We start from the raw sequence: 24,659 nt of genomic DNA, 5'->3' as shown, positions 1-24,659 counted from the left end.
AGAGTCCACAGTTGCCGCAGCCATCGCTGTGAGATACGCGGTACAGAAGTGGCATTTCTGGATTATGCGTCTTTGCTTCAGCTCCTGTTTGCTCTGAACAAAACACCAATGTAGCTTTTACCCAGACTAACTCCAACAACATTAAAATATTGGCGGTGTCTCTTAAAATCTTGGTACTCTCAGAAGCGATGTGATCAACCCATACAAACACATTTAAATCAGCTGGGCGCACGGCATTAAATTCAGGCGTACATACCATGGTATCTGGAGTGTCTTGCTATGCCGTTGTAGAAGGATTTTCTCTCTCCTGCCACAGAAAAGCGGTCTGTATAGCATCCACACCCCTCCCACCGCCCGAGCCCGCTGTGGAAGAAGTGTCTCCTGGGGATGAGGGCATTCCTGCATGGAATTTCACTGCCATTTGGTTCCCAACGTTTTTGTCTTCTGCTGGAGCATCTGCTGTAGATCACTGCCAGGAACGGGACGCCAGACTAGCAAAACTATAATTTCTGTAGGGCAATAACTGTATTCCTGTGACATGCCAGGAGTCTGGGGGAGGAAATTTAAATTACAGCAAAAATTCAAGTTCTGATTTTCTAACCTCAGCCTAAGTCATGACCTGTTCCAAAAAAGGGGGTAGATGAAGATGTTGACTTCCTTATCCTACAGGATTTTGTGCTGCCAAATTAATTTCAGAATGAATTTAATAGTTAACTGTGAGCAGATGGGTATCTCAGAGAAACTGCACGCTGGTTAGGGAAACTGGAGAGGGTTGGGCAAAATTTTGACGACACTTCTAGCCAACTGTTGAGGCATATGGACTGATGAATATCCTCGCTCTTCTCCTATGTGCATGATAGACTTAAAATTATAATAATTTATTCTGTCCTTTGCATTTTTCTTTCTTAAATATTGCAAGCTAGGATAGCTTTTCAATAATACATTAGACCTCTCTTCCTCACTGTCACAGCGGCAGAGCTGGGTTTTTTAAGCTGATGGCAAGCACGTGAGGCATCCGATAGGACCCAGGAAAGAGGTCCCTGCCCAGAGGAGGCCCCACACTGACACGTGGAAAAAGGAAAGGTGGGCCACGTTGCTGACTTACCGTCATGCAAGGTCAAAACACTGCCACAGTCCCATTAGTTAGAGCTAGAGCGGGGCTGCAAGGGGCAAGAGCACAGGGAGGGCAGAAGGTGTTGCACCCAGCATGGTGGGACAGGCAGTAGGTGAACAAGGCAACAGGGAGCTGCAGCACATGGCCAGGAGGTTGTCTCAAAGGTTAGGTTTATATCTTGGTTGGTCTCTAAAATGAAAGAATGCTTTCTGACATGAGTATAACGAGATGAAAGTCCCGCGGCAGGGCTGAATGCTGCTCTCAGCAGGTAGAGACATCACTGCGTAGCCTGCAACAGGGAGCAGTGGATGTGCATCTGATGGGAGAGCTGCAGTACAAAGGCCATTTTCAGGGAAGTAAAAATATACATCATGTCTTTGGCCTGCTTAACCGTCCCTTTTCTTCCAAGTAAACTATTTTATTAGCTAAGGGAGAGAAGAAATCATTCTGACACCATGCAGCCTCCCACCACAAGCCTTGGTGTGCCCGTGGTGGAGCAGTGAGCAGCTCCGCTCCTCCCACGCTCTCTCAGCAATGCGACCTGCGAATTGAGCGGTCCTCAGCCCTGTAATCCAGCATGAATAAACACACACTGTCCCTCCTCGGACACTTACTCGTCCTCCTACATTTAGCTGCTGTCTCTGCTGGAAGCATTCCCTGCTACTGCAATGGGTTTGCAGGTAGGTGCTTGTGGCCAACCCTCCCATCACCTGCACTCATCCCATTCCTACACGTATTAACCCTCTCCTCCCAGCCCAACCCGGGCAGCCCAGCATATCCACTTTTTTTCCATAGTTTTGAAGTGCAGTAACATACAGAATCACAGAATGGTCGGGGTTGGCAGGGCCCTCTGTGGGTCACCCAGCCCAACCCCCTGCCCAAGCAGGGTCACCCAGAGCAGGCTGCACAGCACCGCGTCCAGGCGGGTCTGGAATATCTCCAGAGAAGGAGACTCCACAGCCTCCCTGGGCAGCCTGGGCCAGGGCTCCGTCACCCTCAGAGGGAAGAAGCTCTTCCTCATGTTCAGACGGCCACCTCATTACTTCACAGGCAACGTTTACTGCAACGAGATGACCTGTTTGCATTGAACATAAAATGGTTAATTAAATACAAAGAACAATATATTTATCAGCTAAATAATCTTCACTAAGTGTCCTTTCAATCAGTTGCCTAACTAACATGCAATACTGGTTAAACCTGCCTGAACAGGCAAGGAAAATCTGTCCCCACTTATCCTCGTGATCTCTATCTCAAAGCTGAACACGGCCGAACGGGGAGCCTTGGCAATGCTTGCAGCAGCTCAGTGAAGACAAGGGTTTGTGCACCAAAACTGAGGACTTTTTTTTGCAGAATGCACTGCGACTGCATAAAATTAAAATGCAAAGTGGGCACTCGTGTATTTTAAAAAAAGGGATTAATGCACACTTCCACATTTGTGTGTCTGCTTTTTAGTCAGCTGTATTTGGCATTGCTGTATTTATGCCAGTGTGCATTCACAAGTTAGCGCTGTTTGCCATTTGGAAGGTGTCCTCAGCAGTTCTCGGTCCCACTGGCAGAAAAACCCCAGCAGGGCTGCGGCAGAGCAGTGCTGGTGCCCAGAGCCTTGGCTCCTCGCGGGCTGGTATGTGCCCAGCCAAACGTTTTCCAAATTCTTCGGCTGTGGAACAGGAATTGAGTTTGCAAGGTCAAAATGACTCTCCGTGCAATGAGCTCTCCCTTCTCCTTGGCATAGTCCCAAGCAAGTGCTTATCACCATTAGGATCTGAAAAATTCCTGGGCACGAAGGACAATGAGAACGTGCTGGGGCACCGGCAGCTGCAGGGACATGATGGGAGCACCCAGGCTTGCTGGGGACAGCAAATGCACGCGATGGGGCTACAGCCCCCTTACACTCCCTTCTCTTCGGCTTGGTTATTTTCTTCATTTAGACATCAACTCCATTGTGTCCAGCCAGCCCAGAGGTGCCGGCACCTCACGCCAGCAGGATGTGGGGGCTACCAGAGGAGCAAAGTCCTTCAGCCCTGCTCAGCCCTCTGCAACCCCCTGGCTTCTCTATTTCCCCATTGCTCGGGGAAAAAATCAGATAAAACCAAAATTCTTATAATAGGAATGTTTTTTCACAAGACTTTCTAGTCTTACAAACTAGACTAGTAGAAAAACTGGTTCCTTTGCTCTTCAGAAAAAACATCTTTATTAAATACAATATTCCAACCCTTTCTGGTTTCAAAGCATAAATTAGCTTTCTGGTTTCCTTTTGTGCAAGTGTTTTGTTCATATAGATTTTATACAATGCAACAGCCAGCCTTGTTAATAGACAGGACACACATCTATACTAGAAGAAAGGGGGAAAAAAATGAAGAAATGGCAAGAAAGCCACCAATAAATCATTCCAGTCTCTCTCCCTTCCTCTGCAGTTAGAAAGGACTAGGGATTTTCTGATGAGCTAATCAGAAAATGTGGATCTTAAAAAGCAAATCAGTTTCCAGGAAGGGCTGGGGTGAGTAAGTCCATCTGGAAAAATTTGAAGAAAGGCATTTCTTAATTGTGAATGTTTCATTTCACCAAAGAAAAAGTTCTGTTCTGTAGGTCAAAACACCTTTTGCTATCTATCAAAGAATGACAGAACTTCTGTGTATAATTATATATTACATACATCTAAATTGAAGTAAAAAAATTTCTAAAATATTTTTTAAAATTATGATTAACTCATCCATATATTTTCACCTTATTGTTTCCTGGACTGCTTTATGACATTGCCTTTGCCTCTGAGCAATGTGTGGAAGCATTGCCCCTGTGGAAAAAGCTGTAGAGTGTGCTGGGGGATGGGACCAGTCATCCCAGACTGGTCCACAGCATCTTTTCATCACTAGCTGGTGCCTGAATTAATATAACACCCCTGGAGCACTACAGCAAGAGGCTTAGGACCCCCATCCTGGGAAAAAACTAAACAAAACCAAACCACAAAAAAGTAATGTCTTGCCACACCTTCTAAGCCTGTAGAAACTGGTGATGATGTTGGGTTGTCCTTTGTAGCTTGCCTTGGGATCTGTGGAGTGCTACACCAAAGCTCGGTAGGCGTATCAACTGAGCATCACCGTGATCCGTGCAGCAGTCAGACACAAATACCATTTAATTTACCAAGGAGAACGACCATCCCTTTCCTCCCTTACCTCTCCTGGTGCCAGTGGGGAGTTGCCTTCAGGTTCCTCTTGTCCAGAGAGATGCAACAAGGGTGCCACCACAGACAGCACGAGAACCGAGGTCTAAGGAAAGGGAAAGTCGTGTTCTGGGCGTTTTAGTGACCTTTCTTTCCTGATTGACCCTGATGATTTTTTTTGCCCTGAAGCTTTAAAACTGAAATTGTGGAACTCCCAGACAGACGTACTCTAGCAAGGAGCTGGGGCTAGGCAGCTCGGATTTTTTACAGAGTCAGTGTTTTACCTCTGGATTCACCAAAGACTCCATCAGCACAGTCTGAGTTCTCTTTTTGTGTTTTGAGACATGCTCGCATAAAAAAATATGTAGATTGAGCTATCTCATACTGAAAGTAGAGGATTTTTTTCTATTTTGTAAACAGATGCGATTTCAGGTCTGTTTTCAGTGACTTCTCCGAGTCCCTTTGGAGATCCACATACCTTTCTGCACTGGAGCTTACCCTGAAGCTCTGCCACGCTCTGAAAGATGCCCCACGTAGAGTTTCCCTCGGTAGGTGGGGTGAATACCTCTCACGCGTCTCTGCCTTTACTCTTGATCCCACAAACCTCAGAACGAGAAGAAACCAAGGAGAACAAAGCCATCCAGACCATGAGAAGTGCTACCAAGTTTGCCTTGGAAACGCCACCAGCATCCCCAGACAGTTTTGCAAAGAGCAGCCTCCCCCAGTACGAACTGCGTGGGAAGGGAGAGGAATAGATACCCGTATTGACATTTGCCCCTTTAATTCCACATTAAAATTATAATCACTCGTTCATCTCCATCACATGCTCCCTTTTCATTCCTACCGTCTCGAAGTCTCATGGAAGAAGCACATAAGCCTGGACGTTGAAAGATCCTTAACGTTTCTTGTGAGGTTGAATAACCCCAGCACTCGATGTCAGGAGAGAAGAAAGAGCTCAGTTTGTCTCACCGGCTTTTTACGTGTTGCCAGTACTTTCCAGGATAAAGCCATTAAAATCTCCTTAAGCAGTCATGAAATAAAATAAACAGCAGCATGATTTTCTGGTCAAAATAAAAATAAAAAAACCACCCACGTGCTGAACACAAATGCTTTGCAGAGTTGCTAGCGCAAGGGAGATTTATAGCCCGAGTTGTAAATGCGGCTGCTGGATCTACGCACCCAGACTTCTCTGAGGCAGTTTTGGGGCTCTCACTTTGCCATTCAGCGACTCCCCATCATTAGCAACTTTTGCCTATTTTAACCTGAACTTTCAAAAGGCTCCTGTAACCTTCCAGAGTGAGCACAGAGCAATAACTCTCTGAACTACTACAGGAATCAGACTGATGCAATTTATTTCCACAGAACCATGCAATATTCGATGATACACTGAATCTGTGTCTTTAACACTTTTTAAAGGACTAAAACCCTGCAAAGAATTAATTAGGCATGCTCTGAAGCCTGCGCATTTAACAGTTTTCCACTCGGTTGTAGAAATTCAAGACCACCAACACCAGATACTGGCAAAGATTATCAAAGGTATTCTGGGCTGGAATACAGACTAGTCGGAGGGCTGGACCACTCAGCAACTGGAAAATACTTCATGAAAGCTTTAGCTGTGCTATCATATTTTGTAAGGAAACTCGAAGAAAAAAATCCACAGTATCTAGAAGGTTAAATTTGGGGCAGAGTGACTCACTGGGAAAGTATGTGCTGCACAGAATATTGTCTTCTCTGCAGATCAAGCAAAATGTTGATACGGCAGGGAGGTATTTACAGTCCCAGCGCTGCAAGGCAGGGTTGAAAGGGATTAGTGGGCTGGAATCTGCGCAGGATCAGGCCATCCATGTGCACAGGGACACGGGGACGGCTGGAGCCACCAGCGAGCCAGGAACCTGCTGCAGCCACCAGCCACCGAGCCACACACCTGGAGCTGAGCAACCTCTGGAATTGCTAGAAGCTGGGAGATCCTGGTATCAAAATGTCTCATCTTGTGCTGAAGTGAGATGAAAACATACGGTTTCCAAAAAAGCGTAAGCAAAATGTTTCTTTTTTCCCACATCAGATAAAATTTCAGTTTCATTTTCTAGAAGTTGCTGATTTTTCCAACCATTTCTGTTGCCCACTACAGTATTACAAAGAAATCCCCACGTGCTGAAGTAGCCACCGTTTGAGAAGGTCCTCAGTAACCCAGAACAATGCGGAGAACTCCTTTTACATGATGGGAAACTCAAAACAGATCATTATTTAAGTACCCAATGCCAGAAGCATGACGGATGCTGTACAAGACAAAGATGGTACAAACATCTAGGTATTTCAGACAAAAGCAAGAGAGTTCAGAAGTGAAATGTAAAAAAAAAAAAAGGGAAAAAAGGAAAAAAAGAGAAAGAATTGGCCAAGGGATTCACAAAGTTTCTATCCTTGACTAAAAAAACTTGATTAAAATCACTTTGACAAGGAACTTGGTTTCCCTTTTTGCTCTCCAGCTACAGAACAAAAAGGAACCACCTTAGTAAATCTTCCTACAGCTATTTACTGTGCAGAATTTCAGTAGAAATTTTAAGTACTGTGGACATTAAATTGCAGGCAAACAGTGGACACTTCAGCCCCAGATAGCCAAGAACCTCCAGATTCAGGGTTTTTTTTTTCCTCTCACTTGTGTGCAACTGCTGACGCCCATGAACAGACCGTTTTTCTCACTACAATCGCCTGCCTTGCTCGCGATCCTGCGCTCGCTGACCGAGGGTTGCGCGGGGCAGAGCCGAACGCGCCGCTGATCAGAGCGGATCCGCCAGGCTGGCCGTGCTGGACCGACGACACGCGGAGGGACGCCTCTGCGTGTCACCAGCTACCGCTGACGTCATTGGGAGCCCGTTGGGGGTGCAAGGAGGTAATAACTCTTAGATGATCTCATCACGCAGCGTATTTAATTGAGATAGAAACGTAGTACATGTATATCAAAATCTTCAGAGATGGGCAGTTTTATAAACAAAGTGTAGCCAAATCCACACGACTACCGTGCAAGATGGATTAAACTAAGAAACAAACCAAAATTCTAATAAAGTAACTGAAGATGACAATGAACTTATACTAGTATCAATTAAAATGTACATATATGTATATACGCACATGAAACACCTAAGGCTAAAGGTCTAATTTTCATTTGCAATGAGGTGAATTTCCAGTGACAGGGCAGTGAAGAGTGGCCTTCAAGTCAAAATGAACCACATCAGCTTATGTCAGGACACCGTAGAGGAGTCTGTTCAAATGAAAATGGGTGGTGAAACAGGGGCTCAGGTTGCCCAGAGAAGCTGTGGCTGCCCCCTCCCTGGCAGTGCTCAAGGCCAGGCTGGATGGAGCTCTGAGCACCCTGGGCTGGTGGAAGATGTCCCTGCTCATGGCACAGGGTTGGAACCAGATGATCTTTAAGGTCCCTTCCAACCCAAACCCCAAACCATTCTATGATTCTATGATTGTAAAGCAAATACACATCATTTTGCGTCTTTAATTTAAAATGAAAGCCCCAGTGTACCAGGCTGTGGTCTCCTAATGCAGTATTTCTGCACACAGAAGATTGGCTCCAAAGTCCAAAAATATCATGGAGGGGAGTATGCAAGTTCCTACAGTTTCTTTTCCTTTTGTTTCAGAAACAGCCACTTGTTCAGATTAAATACTCTTGGATCCTTCAACGCAGAGGAAGGGAAAGAGTAAAAAGAAAAGGTCGCTGTCTGCAATGCTAAAACTTACCCTATCAGGTTCACCTAAGGACAAGAATTCAAAGGCTTGAACACTTACCTGGACCTTCAAAGAAAATTACCCGAATGTGGAGATACCCGTCTTCCTCAGTCCTATCCCCGGAGACTACCTGCATCTGCTCCGCAAAGGGGATCCCACCTTTCCTGGCAGAAGAGCTCCACAGCAGCCAGGTTTTGGGTCCCTCTTGCTGCCGCATCTTCTAAGGAGACACATTCCAACCTCCTCTGACCCTGCAGCTCTCAGCTATGGCAGCAGAGATCATCTGAGAGAGTCTCTGCAGGCTTGCTGCAGACAACCAGCCACAGCACAAGGCTTGATCACCTACTGAAGGGGTGGCATGCTCATCTCCTGGTATTGCCACCAGATTTGGAGCTTCCCCATTTTATTTTTTTGCAGTGAAGCATTCCTTCAATAGATTTTTAAAAATCAGTAGAAATATACTTTCCCCTTTTAATGCAGCTGTTATAAGTTTTAATGAAAAGAACTGTGTCTAGGTGTGGGACAGTCCCTCTGGTAAGACACAACGCCTTATTTAACTATACAATTTAACTTGGGACTTCACATGATCGATGTTCATAGTCAGGACCCATCAGTTCCTGAGGGGCAGAAGAGATCTTCTGCTGTTTCTGCTGCCTTTCCTGGTGACACGCTCCATCTCCTAATAAAACCCTCCTTGAGATGACAAAGTTTCTCCTAATGTATAATCTAAACGCTCCCTGCTGTTCAGTCTATCCCTGCTGACTAACGAGAAGATCTGATATCTCACCTTATTAAAAATCCTTTCTTGCAGCTGTAGACAGTTTCAGCAATTTCCCCAGACTGAGCAGACTAATTTCTCCTAGACATTTCTTAGAAATCCTCTCTCAGACGCTGCCTTGCATTGCTAGCGCTCAGCTGTGCATCTTTTCCCTTGGTGTCCATTAAAAACCCAGCGTTGTGCAACACGAGCACATGTTTAGATGCAAACCACTCGGGGTATTTTGCCCTGTCCACGCCGTCCTTTTCAATATGCATCTTATTTACATTATCTACACGTGTAGCAACCAGCCCTGAAACAGAGTCCGACCCCTCACGGGGAGCCAGCGGCATCACTCGTGCTTCTACATCTCCACAGTCAGCTCTTTCTCCGTTCCTTTCTTCTCCCCCCAGGCGGTACCGCTGGGCTGCGGCGGTGGGATGACGCACACCGACTTCGACCGGTTCCGCTCCACTTCCCGAACCTTTTCCGCGTTCCCCACTGCGGGAAGAGAAAGATACCGACTGGTACGAGAAATATTCTCCTTTGGGGGTCAACGGGAACGACAAAATACCGAGAGCTACTGCGGTGGCCGTTGGCTCACTGGGGAGGAGCTATTTCACTGCAAAGACCACTTCTCAATTATAAACAAAAATCAGTGTTTCAATGGAAGAAAGAGAGAAAAGAGACAATCTAAGCCCTATTTTGTACTTTGAAATATGTTACACATCTGGATCAATATCATCATTCTTTGTCAGTCCTCACCAGCAACATTGCAGAATGAAAACTCCTATCTGTGACTACCTGAAAACCGCTTTTCAAGATGCAGGTGTCCCGCTGGAGCACCTATAATTTCACATTGCCACATTACGTGATTTTTTGGGGGGGATGTACACGCAATCACGATGGAAGGGTTACACCCTCCTACAGCCCCGTCGCCAGGGTGTGTCGGCAGCCGCTGTGCTCACATTTTCCCTGGGGCAAAAAAAGAACCAAACCCAAACACCCAGAAACACTGCTTTTTATCACTTTGCTCACACTCACATTTTTCTTCAGGAAGAACACAGTTTAAACATTTATAATAAACTGTGGATTAAAATAGCTACATCCCCAGCAGATTCCCATGTTACGAACTCATGAACGCCACATTTGAGTTCCTTCCATCTACTCTTGCAAACCTGTAGTAAGGAACGTTTGCGCAGAGAAAGTGCCAGCTATTCTACAGCTCTTTCTTTAGCAAGCTTTTCTTTAATTGCTTAGAGAAAATGACAAAAGAAGAAATCATTAGAAATAGGACACAAAAAGATTGAAAGGAAACAATACTTTCTTGCTTCTTAAATATTTTTCCTGTACATATATAATGAAAAAATATTCTGTATGTTAACGTTAGACCCAACCCCTTCACCTAACCCAGGCCATACTTAGAGGAAACGCTATTTTCAGGATCAACACACGCTAAATCTTTTCAATCATCGCTTTTACAGACGTGATGGTGCTAAGAGGTGCTGTGCCAAGTATTGTAAAAATCCAGCGCTCAGCTTCCCACTGAGCACCTCATTGCAGTTCAGAAGCCAAAAGGACTCTGTCCTCTGTGTTTTGAAGGATGCCTTTTACAGTTTTGAGGAGCTGCATGTTGTGTGAGGCTTCACAGATACTGAACTTTTTTTTTAATTGTGAAATTAAATTAATTAAGCTTTCAGTCATCTAAAAACTGAGCTTGGGCTTATGAAAACACATGGTCTTGAGCAACTGATCATTCTGTGACAGATATTCAAAACAGACAGTGCTGCTAATGGGGCGCTCGAAACGCGTTTTAATAATACTTCGCCAGCGAAAAAAATAGACCTGAATTTTTGGAAAGCGTTCGGGCACAAGCTTCATGTTTCAAAGTATCATTCATTTTCATAAGGTTTTAGTTTATGCATTAGTGTCCCCACAGGCAGAATGATCTGTAGTTATTGCCAAAGAGCTTGGTGGAATACGAGGAACGGTACTAGTGTCAAACGCTTGCCCGGCTGGACACAGCAGACAAGAAAACTCCGTGTAAATTCACGCACCCTTCCGCAGCACGCACGGGAATAAGGAGATCAGGCACCTGGACTGGGACACACTGCTGCGGCTCCCAGCACCGCTGCCTGCCCCGGAGCAGCTTTCCGGAGCCCCTCCACTGCCAGCCGTGCAGCCCAGCATGCCACGAACCCTGTCTCCGGCGGGGCTGGGATGGAGCCCCGATGCCGGGAAGGCTCTCGGCTCTGCTTGCTCGCCCATCTAAGGAGCCCCGCTCCGACCCTGGGGCTGGGGCGATGCCCCTGGCTCCCTGCCTGCAACGCACAGCCCCGGTCATCAGCGGTGCAGCGGGGAGGGCAGGAGGCTCTGTCTCCCAAATCCCAGTGTGGCAACAGACACGCCGTGGGCCTCGGAGCATCGTCCCCATCACCCGCTGGGCCATCCCACGGGGAGGCTGGAAATCACCACCAGCACCCAGCAGCTTCCCAACTTACCTGAGCAGGAGCGGCAGAGCTTGGGCTGCGTGGAGTCGTCCTGCGACGAGTAGGGCTCATCCTTCTGTGATTAAGGAAGAAAAGTACTTTAATGCATTTATGAAGATTGCTCGCAAGCCTGTTAATGATGCTCCTGCTTCATAAACGAGCCGTTCGCAATCCCCAAGGACTCCGCTTCCATTTGTTTTACTTTTGCCAGGAAAAAAACCAAAAAGAACTTGCTAAAAATAGACCATATAGATGTCAGGAAACATCTACGGATCCTGACTTGTTTCGGGTGGGTGGAAGAGGTCTGACCTCTCCAGGAGTGACTCGGCAGGTAGGATGGGCAGGAGCAGCCCTGGAGCTGGGAGGACAGGAGGAGAAGCCCATCCCCAGGACAGGGACAGATCTCACCTTGGCTGTAGGCCAAGGAGGCAGGTAACGAGCTTGCACTAACGAGCTCCCTGTCCTTTCACTACAGTGCTAATCTCCACCCCTCAGGGGGAGGAAGAAAAAAACAAATATATATATATAAATCAGGTAGCACAATGCTGCCTGAATTGTTCGATGCTTCTGTAAACTGGGAATAAGTCTCTCGCGCAGCTGCGATTTGGCACCCCGGTCCAGAAACCCAGGCTGCCAAAATAACTCTGGACAACTCCCAGACTGGTTTTCTGTTTTGTTTCGGTTCGTTCTTCTCCCTCCCCTAATGAGGACCAATGCCCCCCATCCCTTGTTCGCACTTTTATTGACCATTTTAATAACAATGCCTTCTCGGTTCTAGCAGCAGCCCCCAGCTCCCTGGAAAGCCATTCCCAGGGGCGTTTAACGATTCTCAGAGCAGGCTCCATGAAAGGGCTCCGACATAATTACCAAAGGCCGTATGTCATTGACGCACACGGCTCACAGGCAGCTCCAAATAAGCTCCTTCTGGGGGAGCGCACTGGTGTTTTGGCAGCAGAAAAGAGGACCAAGTTGCCTGGCTACAGGTGCAAGGATTTTCTGGGTGCTCAGTGGTAAATAAAAGCTCTCCTGGGTCTCAGAAACCGCCCTGCCGGGGTACGCTGCATTGGATCCTTGCCGAAAATACGGCAAGCCCAAAATCCGGACAGCGTTCAGAGGCAGCGCGATGCACAGCTCCAGGAAGCAGCAGCCTTCGGCAGGAATTCTGTCCTCAGGCGGAGGAAGGCGAGCTTTCTGCTGGAAATAGATAGTCTTGGAGTTAATCCTCTGGGCTACAATTCAGATCTGAAGTCACCTCGTAAGTCTTGCCAACGTTTTTCTGCCTGGTGTAAATCATTTAACCTGCGCCGCTGGCTTGGGAGGGATGAGGATTGCTCTTTTCTTACTTCTTGTCTCTGCCATCCCTATTCACTCCCCAACCTTTCCTCGGAAGGGCCTTCTAACCCAGCCTAAGAGTCATCCCTCACTACTGCAAAAGCAAAGGTAGACCACCTAAGGCACCTAAAGCCACCCAGGTTAGAGAGAAGAGGTGTTTTGTCCTGCCTGAAGACTGGTGTTGGCCATGGACCAGTGCCTGTCCTGGCCAGGGCACTGGTTTCTCCGCACCAACTGTGGAAGGAGACAGGTTGTCCATCAGGTGAGAACAACTTCACTCTTGGCTTCCTCCCCAGCCTGGTAGAGACACAGACCTACAGAAAAACGCTCTTCCATACATACCTTCTTTTTGTGGTGACTGATACAGGGGGAAAAGACCAACCAGCACCTGATGAATCACAAGATTAATCTAACTGAGCTACATCAGCTTCATATTTTAATGACAAAGGACTAAGCAACTTCACTAAAAAAGAAAGATACCTACGCAGACAGTCAGCGAGCAGAAAAGCATTGTTTCTACTGAACCAAAGGGATATTTTTAATTATTCCCCCAGCTCATAACACCTAACCGATTGAATGTGTCGCCAAAACTTTCCCAACAGACCAGCAACGGAAGACGGCGCAGGCGTTTCCCCAGCACCGGAGGGTTTCCAGCAGCCCTTTGCTGAAGTTTGTGCCACAGTGCCTTGATTTCCAGCTGGCTTTGCAAACACAGTTGTAATGCTTCCATCTCGTGGTGAAACGCAGAACAGAAGAGTGTCTCGTTTTTTCTTGCTGACTCAAAACCTGTAAGGCCAAACCCTCCCCTTTTGGACTACGAAAGATGGAGTATGTGACAATTAGAAACTCTCAGACACTACCTAGCTATATTTTTCATTCATCTCTTTTTTGAACAGGAAAGTGCCTTTTGCTTGTCAATGTGGCATGAAACTAAACCTAAGTGGCTTAATTTTTTTTTCCCCAAAATTTAAAATACTGAGCTGTTTTTAAGGGGCTGAAATCTACTTTTTAGCAGAGCGTTCCTTCCTTCTGCTGACAAACTCTGCAATCTGTCCTCCTACAGCATGAAGTAACAGCGTTCACCCACCCTCTCACCTCATGTTAATATTCCAGGGCTCCAGCAGAACATTATCCCATCACTTTCAAGTATTGCCTTATTTCATTTCGCAGTAAAATGAGGCAGCTATCTAAAACATTAGCAGGTAAGATGCTGATCACAGAAAGAATGCCTGATTTCTCCTTGTGGGTGTGGAGGGAGGCTTCTTGGGCTTAGAACCATCCTTACAGACGTCACTGGAATTAGTTCTCCATGTTTAGACCTGCTTCATTTGGACTAGCACAAAGCAAAGGTAGCTGTTGCAAAGAGGTGCAATGAGCACCAACAAATGATTCCTACGAGACAGCAGCGCTCAGCATCAAATTGGCATTTTGCATAATCCATAGGAGCATTCCCCCCCCATAGGGCATCAGCCACCATCCACAAGTCAGTATAGAGACAGTGAATCCTACTGCTTTTGCAGTTGCCCCCCAGATGCTCTGTCCTCTGAAAGGCCAGCTGTAAGCATTCAAAGAAACAGGAGAAAGGTGTTAAATTTCCTACCAAACGCACCACAACACCCCATGGGAGCAGCAGTGAAGGGGAAAGCAGGAGCACAAGGGTTAACAATCAAATGTCCTCAAAGTAAGTGACGCCGTGCTCAAAATCAGCCCTAGTTTGATGTTGTTCTTTTGAAGTCTAATTATACCAAATGTTCTACGGGAACATGCCATGTTCTTGCCTATCTATTTTGAATTGTAAGTACCAATCAGCATGTAAATGATCAAATTAAATCTTTTAAGTTGTTTGCAAGAGCCGGAACACCTTTCTGTGAATGAAGGGCTGAGAAGCTGCAGCATTTGGTGCGTTACTGCTGTTCTCGGTGGGCTCTTTACTGACTGGCATTTGAACAAAGAAATCAGAGTGGAAGCAAGCCTGCAGCAGTCCCGAGTTCTCGTGCTGTCATGGAAAATTATGATCTAAATAAAGAAAAAATAAATTATTTCTTTTTAAAAGGTCATTCTGTTCTCCTTCGCGATGGAGTCTTGCTGCCCAGACTAGCGACCCCAGTCTGCACTGCGGACAGTGCTCCAGCTCAAGCCATCGAAACCTAAGATGCAGAGAAGTGCATCAAATTTAGAGATGGCCCAGCAACTACTGCTGCTGACCTGCGGGCGTGGGAGCAAGATACGAGGGGGCTTAGCTGCTTTTTCTCTAGCATAAGAGTTACAGAGGGTGGGAGGAACTGAAAAGACCAAGCCTGCTCCTTGTGCACCATGCCTGGACCATTTCATCTTTCCACAGGGAAACGTTTGCCCAGCTTCTCTTACTGATTTCCAAACAAGCCAGCAAAAGCCGTCACCAGCCACAGACATTGTATTTACCTTGTTTCTCCTCTAATTCAGAATATGAACCGATGTGGAGCTGCACCAGCAGCGAATTCAGACACAAAGTGGTTCTCCCAGGAATCCAGTATGCCAACACTTCCCTCTATTTTACATTCTTCAAGTTTGCCCAGAACCGTAGCTGCTTTTAAAAACAAAACACTCACCTCCAGAATAAATAAGAAAGCTCACAATAATGCTTCTGTCCTTTCAAAAGAGTTGGGGGGAAAAAAACACCAAACAGTTTCAAATATTTACCGTCCATCTGGACGGCTGACAATAGGTGAACCAAATTCCTGCCTTCGATGAATCTCTCTGAAAACATGGGAAAAACAGACCTCTGAATCTGCAGACTGAAGCCCAATTAATAACATTTGCTCAGTAAATAGCTTTCCTCGCACGGATGGAAGCCTGTGCTCACAAAGCACTGAATGGCGCTGCACCCACGATGGCTCGTTTGTTTGCCAGGAGTTGGGTTGGAGGTCCCCCCCCGCCCCCTCCTCTGGATTTCCTACTCACTGGAATGCAATTTAGGATCAAGACGCCTTTTTTTTAATGTGAGGCAACAAACTTTGTCTTTAAAAGGAAATACCATCAACAATAAACAGCACTATTCCTAGCACTTGCTCTACCTGCATGGGAAAAGCAGCCTGTGCTTGGTCTCCTCAGGTCCAAGCCTTCCCTGCTCCCTCTTACCTCCTTCCTGGAGCTGGCCGTGTCGCTTCCGCTCACTTCCACCCACAGGCCCTTGTGCCGGAGGATCAGGAACTCCTTGGCGTGCTCCACAGGCTCAGTCTCTCCGGGAAGGGTGTGCCTGTTGTACGCCGGCCCCTGCACGTTGCACCAGAGAGATTGCCGTTGGAGGTGGGACCATCCCCACCTCCACAGCAGCACCCCTTCACTAGTGTCTGCGCCTTCCAGGGTCCTTCACCCCCTGTAACCATCCTGCCTAGTTATGGGGGTAAACTGGTCCACCCAAGTATGAGAGGTGGGGATGGAGGGAAAGAGCCAGAGAAGGAAGATGGGACTCCAAATTCTGCTTCTTTGTGCAAAATTACCCAAGCGATCACTGAATGACAAGACTGAGGTGGTTCTCTATGAGTCCAGGTGACACAGCAACCTAGAGCAACCACTACGTTCGAGGTGTCTTCATCCTCAGCACCTCTGCCCAGTGCTCCAATATCAGCCCCACCTTCACACGTAAATCACGCAATCAACTGGAACTATAAATCCTGCTTCAAAGCTGTAAACCAAAGTTAAATCTCCCACTAACACCAGTGGGAGTTGGGATAACTCTGTCACTACAGGGGGTGAGGCTGGGCTTAGGCAGGAGTAAATGCAAACAGGAGGTACGCCTTCTTCATCCCATTCACCACTTGTACAGGTTTCCTCCCAGCCTCATCTACTTGCTTCTCTCGGCTCAGCAAGGGGACGGGAGGGGGTGGTTGAACCCTCTCTGTGCTGAGCTGCCCACACCAGCCGCATCCCCAAGGACTCTGGTTCGTGCATAATCCATAAAACAAAGGCTTAGGTGGATTTTGAGGATAAGGCTCCACGTATCACCATGTGAACAGCAAATACAACACACAGTCCAAGGTGCTGGGTAAAACCTCAGACTGATTATTCATGAGTTATTCGGTAAACAGCAAGTGGTTTCTGTGCTATTTACCAGTTGTACCAGTTTCACGGCAAAACCACCGAGCGGCTTTAAAACCCCTGCAGATTAATTCCCACTTGCAGCTCACTGACTGCGCTCTCTTCTACGGGAAAGAAATGCAATGTGAGCACAACCCCAGGAGCTGTTGCAACTGCTGGATCTGCTAACGTGATGCCTCAAGATCCACGTGCTCCTCCTTTCTCCTTTCTGGTTCTGGGTACTAACGCCTAAAATACCTCACGAAATTATAGGCTGACTGGGTGAACCTTTCAAAAGCTGTCACGCTGCAAACAGAAAAGTGCCACCGACTTGGAAACTGGATCTGGCTTCACACAGCCAACTATTCTCTGCTCACAAAGAGGCATCGTTAGTAATTCTGTAAATATTCACAACATCTGCTCAGGCTGTTAGGATAAATGAGACAACTTTTGTTATTGGACACCTAAAATACAAATTGAGGGCAGTTATACCGTTCTCCTTATTCGGTACAGGTTCCTTGCCAATATTTCCTGTATATTTTCCAGGACATCCGGATTCAGAGTATCCTCCAGTTTTTTGTCCGCTGTGACAGTCCTGTCGTTGTTGCTGCAAAGAAAACCGGAACCCCTTATTTCAGAAGATGCACAGCACAACTACCAGTGCATCCCCAGAGCCCAGCATTCACAGCAGCCCTTTCAGATCCCACCACCGGTGGACACGACCAAGAGCTAACCCTTGCAGATGGAGCTCACTGCAGAAGGAGTGCTTGGTGTTTGCCTCAGAGCTGTGCCATCCATGTGCTCCCCGGCAGATAAAAGAGCTGTGGTGGAGCAGAAACACGTGGGAAAGATGAGATGGCCATTCTGACACGCAAATATTTGACCCTGTTCTCCCTGCCGATGCTTATTCTTGCTGTTGGTCCCTCCAGTAGGCGTAATGGTGTAAAATCATCAAGAAATGGTGCAAGTGCCTCTTCCCCAGAGCACCGTTTCCATGTAACTCTGGGAGGGATACAGGTGAGCCTCCATGTGCAAGAACAGAAACTGCGCTCATCAATGCCAACAGATTGCTCATCTACCTGATCACTTTTAATACCCACCTACTAATCTTTAAATAGCTTTTACTTTGCCTTTGTCTAAGCTATGCTCCTTCTTCCCACGGGACAGCCCAGCAGGGAAGAGCAAAGAAGTTTACAAAAGCTTTTCATAACTGTTCCCCTCCGGTGGGAGGGTTGGGAGGAGCGACGGGAAAGGAGAGCACTTACAGCAAGGACGGGTGAGACGGGGCATGACCCAGCTGCCCCGCTTCTGCCAGCTCGATGGCGTGCTTCCGCTCCAGCTTCTCGTAGAGAAGCACGATACTTGATTTTGGCTGGTCGTATTCTCGAAGTAGGATCTTCTGCAGGTATTTGCTGTTGAAATACTCTAATCTGTTTGAGAACAAAAAAAGATGTGCTCAGCCTCCTCCCACGACTCCCCGGGACCTACACAGACCTGAGCAAGCCAGCAGGTTCATAGTCCACGACTGCCCCATATCCCATTACATTCCATTACCTTCTTTCCAGAAACCAATGGCCCCAGAGGTCGGTCCCTAATTATTTCTGCGCTACATTACATGAGCCAAGATATTAAAACTTTGCCAAATACAGCAAAACCTCCCCAAACTGCCAGATTTCTCATGAATTCTACTCTAAGTGCTACAAGTACATGCAGTAGCCTCAGGGGATGCAATCGATTTAAACACTTCCAGATTCTCTCTTGAGCCATCTCCTCTCGCTTTCGGCTCAAACGTGGCACAACATTTGGGAAAGGTCCAGCTGGTATCAAATACCGAGGCTCAAGTTTGGCTGCTGTTGGCTGTTCCCAAGCTTGCTCGCAAGCAGCCAGGACGCTCCTCGGCAGCAGCGATTCCCATACCCTCTAGTGGCACTTCCAAGCACTGGCATTCCTAAGGAAACCCCTGCCAGCTGCATCTGTGTCTGCACAGTCAAGGATTTAAACCTGGAAGATTGCTATTAGTATATTTTATGATATTTGTATTTATAAAAAAATAAATTCTCCTCTGTGTACAATCTACCAGTACTTAATGAAAACTGAGCACTTTGCTACAGAAATCTGTAGAGACCGTCTGTAATTTGTCAAGTCCACAATGAACAGTTGTCCCTCCAATTGCTGCAAGCACATATTTGTAATGTTAATTGTGCACACACGGGGTTGGGGTCCTCAGCTCCCACATGGCCGGAGGGCATGGCCCTTTCATTTCCAGCAGATTTCTTTGGACAAGAAGGGGCAAACACAATAGGAGAGAAGAAAGGAGTCTTTTTAGGGTGAAGCACAATGCGTGACCTGCAAGTGTGGGGAAGCGCCCCAAGAAACTGGTCTCACCTTGCACAAGGAAAAGCTACCCCTTTGTCACCTGGGTTGTGCCAGAAGGACAAACAAGGCTCAGCTGCCCACAGTGGAAACTCAGGGAATAGAAACCAGCCTGATTTTTTTTTTTCTACACATGTACACAGTTGTATTTTGGCAAATCCTTACTTGTCTTTCCAGTAATACTGTCCCCAGTGTCCAGATATATCTTCAATGCCAGCCAGCAAATGATCCAAGAACTAAACAGAGGAGAGGATTTTGTTATACACCGGTCGCATGTATTGCATACGTGATGAACTCAGTCAGCAAACCTCAAAAGCCAGCAGACAGAACAGGGGATGCTGTCAGGGTGGTACATAACGCCGGTAAACAAGGAGAGGGGATGTTGGCCTAATTCCCCATCCAGTCATCCACGCATATCCCTCGGTTCTGGAACACAGTGAGTGGTTTGGCTGCTTGCTTTCAGGTCTGTGCGAGCGAAGAATAACGACTGCGGGACGTGGATCTGCTCTTTGTGATATGTATAGGACGGTTGATGCACGTCCAATATGCAGGATATGCATGTCCTGCATATCGGGCCTTGATAAGCAGGAAACGCTCATATTGGGGTTTTTGAGGACGATTTGTCTCAGGAGATCAGCATCTTCAGGATACAGATCCAGATAACATAAATGATGCTTCAGCTTGAATAATAAATACCGCTTCCCCCCAGACACTTCCCAGGGAATGAAATCGTTGGCCAGATCTCGCCTTATACAAAAACATTACTATTGTTTAAAATCATATTAAAAATCCCAGACAGGTTGATTTTTCCACCTGGAAGTTATATCTCTAATTTCCCAAATTGTTTCCCCTCCTGCTGGCATCTCTGATCTGGGAGAGGTCTCCGCTGTACCGCGGGTCAATAGCCCTCCACACTCAGGTACCAATGTCCCTGGAGCTTCCTCCTCCAGCTCGAATTTTTTAAAAAAATATTTTCCGGGGGTTCAGAGACAGAAAAATTTCAGCACTGTTCACACAGCTCTGCAGCCCGGTACAAGTTTCGAGTCCTCACACTTGCTACGAGCAGCTGTGTGGTCTGAGGACCAACAAGCGACCCTCTACTGATCATCACTCTTGCAAGCAAGGGTCTCCCAACTACCCAGTCGGAGAAATAGACTTGAGGAAGAAAGCTGCTTCTGGCTTCTGCGTGCCTGGCTTCCAAACTATCTGCATTGTTACCTTCTCCACTTAATTGGTACCTCGCCATTTTCAGCTCAGATCTCCTAATAAACACATTTCCAGAGACGACTCACTATTCATACACTAACAAAAGAAGAAAGTCTTCTCTGTTCCTGATAGGAAAAGCCTCTTCAGCCTGTTGAACTGTTCTGTTCACCTCAGACAAAGCTCTGTAATACAACCTAATTGTGAGGATGCCAAACAGTTTTTATAAATGTCCTCAGAACTAATGTCTTCATTCCTAGCTACCCAAAAAGAAAACAAAAATATTCCTGCAGGAGCCATACCTACTGAAATGTGACTAGGCACAAGCAATTAGATTCAGAAAAATTATTTTACACTGGATGCCGGGCATCGCCTCATTAAAAACCCCAGGCCACAGCTCCCTATCAGGTTGCATGTCCCAGGCTGAAGGAGACCTGGCGCAAAGCCTCTCTGATGTGTTCCTCAGCGCACTGACAGCATTGCGGTGGGTTCCAGCCAAGCTTACCTCCAGCAATGCAAAGCCTCACCTAGGTGTGCAGAGTAACTTGCTTTCTCATGGAGTTGACTCACTCTCTGGAGAAGTCTTCTCGCAACTAAAAAGGCCAAAGTTTGGATGTCCAGAGCAAGGCAAACTAAATTCCACCTTTATGTTATGGTGACTTAGGCGATTCCTTCCAATACAGCATTTTCCTTACCCTCCCTTTTCTAAACTCTTTTGCAAAAATATCCAAACTGAGGATGGTGAAGTGACTGGTGAACATATGGAATATCCCAACTCTGAAAGCAATCAAGTCTCATTTGCTTTCTTCCACTCTTACCAGAGAAGCTGAAAAGTTGGCATTGGGTTCGAGTATAAACTTTCGGGTGCGTGATTATCTTTTCCTGTCGTGTTTGTGCACCACCTAATGCAACACCAGCCTGACTGAGATGGTGGCTGCTATTCCAATGCAAATAATAACCCATGGTTAGGAAGGTGTTTAGGACTGCAAACCTGGAAAGGGACTGACCTGCAGAGGATTCATGTAAAACTGCAGATCTGCAGAGTCCCTGGAGGCACACCACATTTCAGAAGGACCATACTGCTGTCAACAAAGCATATTGGAAAGCTTTGGCCATGTGTTGATGGATGCGTCACTTACCCGAATATGGATCTGCTCTCCCACTGTAGGAGCACTCTCTCTTTTCCTCTTGACAGCCAACAAGTCAACGAGAGGACGGATGGTCATTCCCTGCAGCATAATCACAAACACAAAAATCAGCCTTTCTTCACATCAAGCATTTTTAGTGTCAACAGCAGCTCACATACGGGCTTCGGAATGGGGGTAGTGGAGGTTGTGGAGTCTCCTTCTCCGGAGATATTCAAGACCCGCCTGGACAAGGTCCTGTGCAGCCTGCTGTAGGTGACCCTGCTTCAGCAGGAGGGTTGGACTACATGACCCACAGTGGTCCCTTCCAACCCCTACTATTCTGTGATTCTGTAGGCAGAGAGGAGAAATACTCCACTCTCCTCATCTGGCATCTCAAAGACCACAAAAAGACAACCAACAACTCCAAGGTCAAGCCTATGGTTTGCTATTGCTTGTAGCCTACCAGATGGAAAGGGGCTCGAAACATTCAAAGTTCTAACGTCTAAAACGATGATAGCCCTTGATACTTCACAGCATGCAGCCTCCTCCAGCATTTGTCTGCTAACTTTTTGAGTATTATGTGTCACAGATCATTACTCCAACAATCTTTGATGGCTAGCCAGTGGCTAAGTTTACTAATCAAAGTATCCACCTGGTGTGAAGGGTCAAAGGAAGAGTTCTAATGTCCTTTAAGCCTCGTGAGAGAACTTCTAAAATGCTGCTGTGGTGCATTTCTTAGTCTGACTTCAGTATGAAATGACTTTTCTAGGACATGTTTACAGCAAAAGTGATGGAGTGGTTGATGTTTATGACTTCTGAATGTCACAAATGCTGGCACGGAGGAGAGTTGAACACATTTTTAATTGCAGAAACAATTAATGTGTCATTTTAATAGCTAATAGCAATAAAAAAATGCATCGCTATTCCAAGTAAACAACATAAAACTCACAAATTCAGAAATAACAGATACTACAAAAATTAAGTAGAGACTATGCAGTTTGGTTTCTTGCCTTCACTGGATAATCAGCTGCATTTGTTTTCATTTTAAAGTCGCATTTTGGACTTTTGTGACAAGGAATCCCAAATTTAGAGGCACCTACATTCCTTTGGCCCTTCCTGACCTTGGGAACATCATGGGAATCCCATGTGTCATTCTCAGGCCACACATCAATTCACAACATGCCTGTAGGTCCCGTGTGATGCTCCTCCACCCACCAAGGATAACTCACCCAAAGTGCATCACCTGATGCTGACGGCTCTATCACGGCTCACACAAAGTTTTTCTACTGCCAGCGATCCAGCAGCTAACAGGTCAGTGTTACAAACAAAACCTCTTCACAATTATTATATTTGCTAACACTTTCACAGAAGACAGAGGCCAACAGGCTGAGAGAGTGAACTTCAGATGGAGAATGTGGTATTTCATTTTTAAACCACACCAAAAAGCGGAACAATGAGGGCTTTTTGTGACATTCCAGGGAATCCCACAGCTCCTTGGAGGACTTTCTGGTCTACATGGTGCATACCCAGGCCTGCTTGGAATCGCTGAGGACTTGACAATTGTTCAGTCAACCTTCTCAAAATCATTAACTGGGCTTCTTGTAGGAAGAGCCTTATGCAACTGAGTCAGAAAGACCAAAACAGACGAGTTCCCTGGGCTGTATAATGCACTGATAGACCCACGTATGGAGGAGCCAAAATGCTCATATGTTGGTGGCTAGTCTGTGTAGCACAAGGCTTTTCAAACAGCATGGTCACGATTTCCAAGAAAATTAAGTGGGTTTGTGCTCCAACAAGACTCATTGTTGGCCTTCACCAGCTTAAAAAGGCCCAGATCACCTCTCCCCTACTTTCTGTTCTACCTTACCAGAGACCCACACCCCCAAGTCTGTATTAAGATCACTGTGAATACAAAGAAAACTTCTTGCACAAAACAACAACAAAAAGTCTACCATCCATAGACGTTGTAGCCAATATTTCACTTGTCCTTTCCACCCAACATGACATGCACCACGAAGGATGCTGGGATATCAAAGGTATTCACTGCTCAATCCTGCATCCGTCGGTGTGGCTGACTAGAGAAGCTGTAGGTCACATTTGCAAACCCAGGGTTCTGAACGTTCACCTTTATACCTGCTTCTGTTATTTTTACCGATGTTTTCTGTGCTGAGCTACAGCAATATCCTTCTGGTTCAGCTTTTAAGCAAGTTTACTTTTCCTCCACCTCGTGGTGGCCTCAGCTATACAATACTGCAGGTATCTGGAGCCCAGGCAAAGTCTGTCTTTATAGACGCTATGTTCCTGCTGAATGGCTGAAGGTCAGGGGGTCGCCCCGCCGACACATACCCACGGGAGACCCTGTTTAACTCTCACCCTTTAGCATGGAGATGACATCACCAGCTGAGCTTTGAGGTTAAACAAAAGGCCTTTTCCCAGTCCTGGGAAGGATTTTCCGAAGCCTCTGCAGAATGGAGCTGCTGCCTTAGAACAACCTTTGTCTGAGACTCAAGAGCGTCTCTGCATGAGCGGACGTGCCTAGTGACCGTGTCTTTTCAATTTCTGACCCACATTTGCATGTTAAAACTTGTCAACCTCCACCTAACTACACTCCCCCCACCCCTGGCCCCTGCTCTCTCCTTTCAGTCTGAAACCTGTGTCTGGTCCAGCTGCCCTGCGGGACTCAGCTCCAAGCCCATCGGCACATCACACTTGTTGACTGTTTCATCAGCTTGTGGTGTGGATTAGGTGGACGTGGGGAAGCAGAGAGTCAACCCCAACCCTCTGCATTGCCCAAGTGCCCTACACCTGATGGGTTCAGATAGGAAGGAATTTGCTCTCTTGGGGTGATGCTCAGCCATGGGGCAGCTGTCACCATGACCCTCCACCTCCCAAAGCCCCCGCAGCTGCTCTGCTCCCTCCATCCGATGGCAGGAAGAGGGCAGCCCTGGGTCAGCAGCTCTGCATGGACCTCATGCCCTTGAAAGGAGCTCCCGGGGAGCTTTTCTGCATGGCTTCTTTCCCATCCCACTTGCTTCAGCCCTGTGGAGACCCACTCTTCACTTTTTGGGACAAAGCACACCAGATAGACATCAGCCTCGCTCACTTTGGGACCAGACAACCCCTAATTTTTCCACCACATCCTCCTTCAAACGTGACAGCGTTTGCCAGGTGAACTAAAGGGTGCATTTCAGAGAAGACCCAAGGGGACCCTCACCCGTACAGAGGTGCTGCTGGGCAGGGGAGAGAAGGGAGAACACCCCCAAGCCCCGCACTCGGCTGCAGCAGTGTGGTTACCACCAGATGTCACAGCCATGCTGAA

At 46.9% G+C, this 24,659-nt stretch overlaps 1 protein-coding gene across 1 annotated transcript in view; it reads right to left on the bottom strand.

Annotated features, from left to right (window-relative positions):
* Positions 1 to 7,160: 7,160 nt before the first annotated feature.
* LOC104332255 (sodium/hydrogen exchanger 2-like) overlaps positions 7,161 to 24,659 on the bottom strand; it is a 30,491-nt gene continuing 12,992 nt past the window's right edge. The window contains exons 6-13 of the mRNA XM_075435407.1: positions 21,353 to 21,442; positions 19,176 to 19,246; positions 17,903 to 18,067; positions 17,130 to 17,244; positions 15,699 to 15,833; positions 12,855 to 12,860; positions 11,262 to 11,325; positions 7,161 to 9,261 (exon numbers count right to left, since the gene is read on the bottom strand). Coding sequence (XP_075291522.1) covers positions 9,125 to 9,261; positions 11,262 to 11,325; positions 12,855 to 12,860; positions 15,699 to 15,833; positions 17,130 to 17,244; positions 17,903 to 18,067; positions 19,176 to 19,246; positions 21,353 to 21,442 — 783 coding nt within the window. The 3' untranslated portion in view covers positions 7,161 to 9,124. The remainder of the gene's footprint in view (positions 9,262 to 11,261; positions 11,326 to 12,854; positions 12,861 to 15,698; positions 15,834 to 17,129; positions 17,245 to 17,902; positions 18,068 to 19,175; positions 19,247 to 21,352; positions 21,443 to 24,659) is intronic.

This window comes from Opisthocomus hoazin, chromosome 14, assembly GCF_030867145.1.
Source record: "Opisthocomus hoazin isolate bOpiHoa1 chromosome 14, bOpiHoa1.hap1, whole genome shotgun sequence".
Taxonomy (NCBI): Eukaryota; Metazoa; Chordata; class Aves; order Opisthocomiformes; family Opisthocomidae; genus Opisthocomus; species Opisthocomus hoazin.
Note: the sequence above shows the minus strand (reverse complement) of the source record. Positions and strands in the feature narration are given on the sequence as shown.